This window comes from Protobothrops mucrosquamatus, unplaced genomic scaffold (genome assembly GCF_001527695.2).
Source record: "Protobothrops mucrosquamatus isolate PMUCROS unplaced genomic scaffold, P.Mucros_1.0 scaffold880, whole genome shotgun sequence".
Classification (NCBI taxonomy): domain Eukaryota; kingdom Metazoa; phylum Chordata; class Lepidosauria; order Squamata; family Viperidae; genus Protobothrops; species Protobothrops mucrosquamatus.
Window position 1 is genome coordinate 345,791 of NW_015387134.1, and position 6,911 is coordinate 352,701.

Consider the following 6,911-nt stretch of genomic DNA (forward strand, 5'->3'; position numbering starts at 1 on the left):
GGAAAGGAAAGAGAAAGGGAAGGGAAAGGGAAGGCAAAAGGGGAAGGGGAAAGGGAGAGGGGAGGGGATGAAAGCAAAATATGTGCCTATCAGTAATTTTTTTAAACAGATGTGCCCTTCCATAGCTGCCCTGATGTGCAATCCCACGAAAAGATGTGCTCGAACAAAAGAGGTTTTACTCCAGGGGCACAAAAATTATGAGTGAACAGAGATAGTCCTTGACTTACAGCAGTTCATTTAGTGACCATTCAAAGCTATAACAGCGCTGAAAAAAGTGACTTAGGACCGCTTTTCACACTTACGACCTTTTAGAGTATCCCCAGGGTCACGTGATCCAAACTCAGAGGCCTGGCAACTGGTTCATACTTAGGAGTGTTGCCGTGTCTCAAGGTCACGTGATCCCCTTTTGCCACCTTTGAACAGGCAAAATGGGGCAGCCAGATCCACTTAACAACCGTGTTACTAATTTAACAACTGCAGTGATTCACTTAACAACAAGAAAGATTGCAAAATGTTAACAAATGTCTCACTTAACAGAAATGTTGGGCTCAAATTTTTGGTCGTAAGTCAAGGACTGCCTGTACACTCAAACTGGGTTTCGATGTCCTGGCGTTACGTTCAGAATTCCAAAGTCTTTCCTTTTTTCTCACCTTCCAAAGATCTTCCTTGTAGTAAGAAACCTTTCCGTAACACCCAGCTTTCCACGCCCGATAGCTGGAAAGACGCAACAGCCACGGATTGAGTTCATAGCCAACAGCTGGCCTGAAGCCTTGTTTGTAAGCTTCCAGGACCTGCAAATATAGACCAGGTTTGTTTATTTCTTGGTTTACTCAGAAGCAAAAGGATCTGCTTTCCAGGAGATCAAACAATCCGTCTTAATCTAGTTTTATTCTGATTTGACTGCGGCTCTCTTAGGATTCCGGGGAAAGAGACATCTTCGTCTCCATCTTCTAGTTAATTTTTAATTGGGAACATCCAGAAGTGAACCTCAAAGCTTCGAATGGTGTCATCTTCCCATTTTTAACAGAGTTTGGGAGAACGTTATGATCTCAAAAGAGCACCAAAAATTACACGATACAGTAACAGAACCCACAGAAGGAAAAAAAAAACAATATAATTGAAATACTACGCACAGCTCTGAAATGATGCCATTTCTGTGGCAAAATAAATGTCAAAATATTAAATATCAAAATAAAACAAAATGACGTAAAATAAAATGACACGAGTAGGATAACGAGCAACAGGGCAAAGTAAACTTCACCAGCCTGCAACTGATTTTAGGGCACGCAAAAGAAGCTTTTTTTTAAAAAAAAAAAAATTAAAATTAAAATTAAAAGGTTAAAATACAAAATTACAATAAAAAAAGGAAAGGTGAGGATCAACAGAAAAAGTTTTTTAAATGGCCTAAAACCACAAAGTAAGTAAATAAATAAATAAAAAGGTTTCTTTCCACTCTCTTCAATATGGATACGGTTACCTCATAAAAAGCACTTTTATTTTCAGTTTAGCAAAAGGGGAAAAAAAGATACAAAACTAAAAATATAAAGATATACAAATCAAATAATAACAGCAACAAATGTACAATATCATCAGCAAAAGAAGATTTTCCAGGAATCAGGGGTCATGAGGAAAATAGGAAAAACAGGTCAGACTCAAGATATCCTGGCCAAGCCAGAGGTGAGTAAACTTTAGCCACAATTTTGTTTTAAGCCCTGGATCACCCTTTGTTTGCGCACACACGCACACACACACAGACACACTTCAGCCTCAGGGTTTCCTGTGGTTTTCAGGCAGAAACCAGTATAAAATGCTTAAAATGATTAACTAAAAAAAAGGAAAAATCTCTCCAAAATCCTATCAAGAGACCCAAAAAACACTCCCTCCCTCATGCTCATAATACAGGTAAGTCCTTGACTTATGACACAACTGAGCCCAAAGTTTCTGTTGCTAAGCGAGACAATAGTTAGGTGAGTTTTGTCCCATTTTACCACCTTCCTTGCCACAGTTCTTAAGTGAATCACTGCAGCTGTGAAGTTAGTAACCCGGTTACTAAGTGAACCCCATTGATTTTGCTCATCGCAAAAGGGGATCATGTGACTCCGGGACGCTGCAACCGTCATAAATATGAGTCAGTTTGCCAAGCGTCTGAATTTTGATCACGTGACCCTGGGGAGGCTGCAACATTTGAGTGGAAAATAGTCAGAAGTCACTGTTTTCAGTGCCACTGTTAACTCTGAACGGTCACTAAATGGACTGTTGTATGTTGAGGACTACATTTATAAGGTCGCCCTGCTTGCGTCATCACCCTTACAACGCTCTGCTGCAATTCAGTGGCTGGCTGGGCACATCACAAGCTCCCCTGTGAGCAGCCAAGGATCTTTTATGAGCAAAAAAAGGACTTCCCATATTCAAAGTCTCAGAGGAACCCAGTAAAGCAATGAGGTTTGTCTTACAATTCTGCCATCCCCAGAGCCCAGATCTACGATCTTCCCCGAACGCCCTTTGAACAACCGCATGACGTTCTTGACTTGTTGAGCGCTTGCGGGGATGTAGGGGACCTGAAGGAGAAAAGAAAAAACCCGGTATTCTACCCTGGAGTAAATGTCTATGGCAGTGGTGGCGAACCTATGGCACGTGTGCCAGAGGCGGCACTCAGAGCCCTCTCTGTGGGCACGCGCGCCGTCGCCCCAGTCCTAGGCCTTCAGCTGGGTTTTATAAAACCTTTTCGCTTTAGGCCTCTGCCACCATGTACAAAAAAAAAAAAGGTTCAATCAATCAGTCAATTTCAACTTCTCGCGGGAAAGTTGAAATTGAAAGTCTTGCAAAGTTGGAATTGATTGATTGAACTTTTTAGTCCCACCCAGTCTGCCGTTACCACCGCAGCCATGCCCACCCAATGGGCCACTCCCACCCGGCACCCGACGATACATAAGTGGGTTTTGGGTTGCAGTTTGGGCACTCGGTCTCTAAAAGGTTCGCCATCACTGGTCTATGGAGATTCTCAAACCCATTTTCTCCCTGGCCTGCACCATTCAACGCCACGCTCCCCTTAAAAAGTCTCATTCAGTTATTCGGTTTTTACCTGCAGTTTTAAGGGCACTTTGCGAAAACCCGGCATAAGAATTCCTGCCCACACGATATAGGCCGTCAAGCCGGTGCCGGCTGCAATTTGCAAAACATTCCAACCGTCAATTTTCTTGCCTTGCAATTCAGCGGCCACGTCTTCAGCATCTTCCGGATCCATCTCTTCTGTAAACGAATTCCATTTAATTCAGTGGGGTTTACCACTACAGTAGTCAATTAGAAAGTTGGACCATAAGAAAGGCTGAGCGCCAAAGAATGGAGGCCTTTGAACTCTGGTGCTGGAGAAGACTCCTGCGAGTCCCCTGGACTGCAAGGCGATCAAACCGGTCAGTCCTAGAGGAGATCAACCATGACTGCTTCTTAGAAGGCCAGATCCTGAAGTTGAAACTCAAGTACTTTGGCCACCTAGTGAGAAGGAAAGACTCACTGGAGAAGAGCCTAATGCTGGGAAAGATTGAGGGCAAGAGAAGAAGGGGACGACAGAGAAGGAGGTGGCTGGATGGAGTCACTGAAGCAGGAGGCGTGAGCTTCAATGGACTCCAGAAGATGGTAGAGGACAGGAAGGCCTGGAGGAACGTTGTCCATGGGGTCGCGATGGGTCGGACACGACTTCGCAACTAACAACAACATATCTATCTATCTATCATCTATCTGTCTGTCTGTCTGTCTGTCTGTCTGTCTGTCTGTCTGTCTGTCTGTCTATCTAAGAATTGAGGCCTTTGAACTCTGGTGCTGGAGAAGACTCCTGCGAGTCCCCTGGACTGCAAGGCGATCCAACCGGTCAGTCCTAGAGGAGATCAACCCCGACTGCTCTTTAGAAGGCCAGATCCTGAAGTTGAAACTCAAGTACTTTGGACACCTAATGAGAAGGAAGGACTCACTGGAGAAGGGCCTAATGCTGGGAAAGATGGAGGGCAAGAGAAGAAGGGGACGACAGAGAATGAAGTGGCTGGATGGAGTCACTGAAGCAGGAGGCGTGAGCTTAAATGGACTGCAGAAGATGGTAGAGGACAGGAAGGCCTGGAGGAACGTTGTCCATGGGGTCGCGATGGGTCGGACACGACTTCGCAACTAACAACAACAAAGGTAATTAGATGCTAAGGTTGCAGTTTTAGTTGTCCTAAACATTCTCCCCCCCCCTTTCCATATGGGGTTTGAGGGGCAAACCACATGGACTTTGTAATGTGTTAGCTATCATAATTACTTTACGTTTTGATTTCACTTTTCTATCTTTTAAAATGGTGATAAGGTTTTATAAAACCATTAGACTGGCATGTAGGAAAACTTCCTATCTTATGGCTGTATGGATTGATTAGATAGCTTTTAACATCCCTAAACTGAAAAGATAAAAGTTACACAGAAGGATGGCTGGATACCAACTCCTGATAAGAAAAAGTTTCTTAGTGTCAACTGGCATTTGGTTATCTAACTTCAAACAGCCTTTCTGGTAGATTTACTGTGCAAAGGAAGGATTACTTTTATCTTGTCCTCTTTCATTTTTCTCTTTGTTATGTTAACTATAAAAGGGGATGTAAGCTAAGGATCGGGGTTCCCTCTTTGAATGAGAGGAATCCCTTTTGTCTGAATATTCTGATAAATTGTCATAAAACGATCTTCCCGTCTCAGTCTGTCTCATTGGAAAATATGCGTGCCAAGGCATTTGGCATTTAAGTTGGATTAATAAATCTTCTCACATCTAGTTAAAATTCCCAGGGACCCTACAAACACATTCAGGCCACTGCACGCAACACGTGTTTTTTTTTTTTGCAAATCAAGATTTCTGACTATTTAATCAGAACCCCCAAAACAGATCGTTAAGTAAGACTTTGGAAGATACAGCAAGCAAAACGTTTGGTGAATGCTCCAACACTGGAAGTTTTTAAGAAGAGACTGGACAGCCATTTGTCCGAAATGGTATAAGGTTTCCTGTCTGAGCAGGGGGTTGGACTAGATGGCCTCCAAGGTCCCTTCCAACTTTATTATTATTATTATAATCAAGAAGAGAAGCAACCTAGAACTAAGGAGAAACTTCCTGACAGTTAGAACAATTAACCAGTGGAACAACCTGCCTCCAGAAGCTGTGGGTGCTCCAACACTGGAAGTTTTTAAGAAGAGACTGGACAGCCATTTGTCTGAAATGGTATAAGGTTTCCTGCCTGAGCAGGGGGTTGGACTCGATGGCCTCCAAGGTCCCTTCCAACTTTATTATTATTATTAATAAACAACCCTGAGCCTCACCTGAACCCCTCTCAGCCAGTCCTACTTTGCAGGGCTGTTTGCCAGAGGGGAGGAGAACAATGTGGTGCCCCCTCCCCCCCTCCATTTAATTGCCAAGAATGCCTGCCATTCTCCGTGCCCCAGCACGGAGCATGCAACTTTGTATTGGGCACAATTGCAATAAATTATTGCAAGCAATAAAATAATGCAGAGGGAGAAGGTTGTGTTCCTGGGCATGGGCAGAGTGCATGCCCCAGCTGGGGACAAGAAACTGATTTCCATCCACACAAAGAGGCGGCTCCTCCAAATTGGCACCCAGAAACCCGCTTGGTCTCGCCCGTTCCCCCTTTCTTTTTAAATGCAAAGCAAAGAGTCAAGTCTCTGTCTCCCCCCCCCCAAAAGCTCCCTCTCCCCCCCCCGACCCTCCCCACGCTTCTCCACCCAGACCCGCTTCACCTACTACGGGGAAGGCACTTCCTCCGGGAGCCACGTGGCTGCCCTTTCTGGGGAGCCGCGCGCCGCTCGGACGCTCCGTGTGGAAACGAGCGACCCGCGTAGCTTCCGTTCCCGTGTCTTTCCCGAGTGGAAAGGTTGCAGATCCGCGGAGCTTGGGGGAAAAGTTGCGCGCGTGGATGCTGGCTGCAGAATTGCAGGCTCCCCGGGGGTTGCAGAATTGCACGGCCCCTGGCGCAGCGTTGCATTTAATAGATTTAATNCGCCGCTCGGACGCTCCGTGTGGAAACGAGCGACCCGCGTAGCTTCCGTTCCCGTGTCTTTCCCGAGTGGAAAGGTTGCAGATCCGCGGAGCTTGGGGGAAAAGTTGCGCGCGTGGATGCTGGCTGCAGAATTGCAGGCTCCCCGGGGGTTGCAGAATTGCACGGCCCCTGGCGCAGCGTTGCATTTAATAGATTTAATAACTGATTTACTGATTTACTGATCAGAGAGAGAAGCAACCTGGAATTAAGGAGAAACTTCCTGACAGTGAGGACAATTAACCAGTGGAACAGCTTGCCTCCAGACGTTGTGGGTGCTTCATCACTGGAGGTTTTTAAGAAGAGATTGGACAGTCATTTGTCTGAAAGGGTATAGGGTCTCCCGCTTGAGAAGGGGGCTGGACTAGAAGACCTCCAAGGTCCCTTCCAGCTCTATTCTATTCTATTCTTCTTCTTCTTACAGTAATAATAATAATAGTAAAGTTGGAAGGGACCTTGGAGGTCATCTAGTCCAACCCCCTGCTCAGGCAAGAAACCCTATACCATTTCGGACAAATGGCTCTCCAGTCTTTTCTTAAAAGTGTTGCAGCATTCACCGCTTCTGGAGGCAGGTTGTTCCACTGGTTAATTGTTCTAACTGTCAGGAAGTTTCTCCTTAGTTCTAGGTTGCTTCTCTCCTTGCTTCAATCAAACTATTACTATACTGTCATAAAAGCCTAAAACAGTGGTTCTCAACCTGTGGGTCGGGACCCCATTTGGGGTCAATCGACCATTTCATGGGGGTCGCCAAGCAAGGCTGTCCGCCATTTTTTTTGTCCGCCATTTTTCCCCCCTTTTCCGGCGGGTGCCTTACCTCCCTTGGGCTGGGCCAGCTGGTGGTCGGCCTGCTCCGTCTCT

At 45.6% G+C, this 6,911-nt stretch overlaps 1 protein-coding gene across 1 annotated transcript in view; it reads right to left on the reverse strand.

The window, feature by feature from the left end:
* Positions 1 to 5,779, reverse strand: part of FAM173A (family with sequence similarity 173 member A) — a 10,066-nt gene extending 4,287 nt beyond the window's left edge. The window contains exons 1-4 of the mRNA XM_015819272.1: positions 5,762 to 5,779; positions 3,083 to 3,249; positions 2,454 to 2,558; positions 651 to 791 (exon numbers count right to left, since the gene is read on the reverse strand). Coding sequence (XP_015674758.1) covers positions 651 to 791; positions 2,454 to 2,558; positions 3,083 to 3,244 — 408 coding nt within the window. The 5' untranslated portion in view covers positions 3,245 to 3,249; positions 5,762 to 5,779. The remainder of the gene's footprint in view (positions 1 to 650; positions 792 to 2,453; positions 2,559 to 3,082; positions 3,250 to 5,761) is intronic.
* Between the last annotated feature and the right edge of the window lie 1,132 nt (positions 5,780 to 6,911).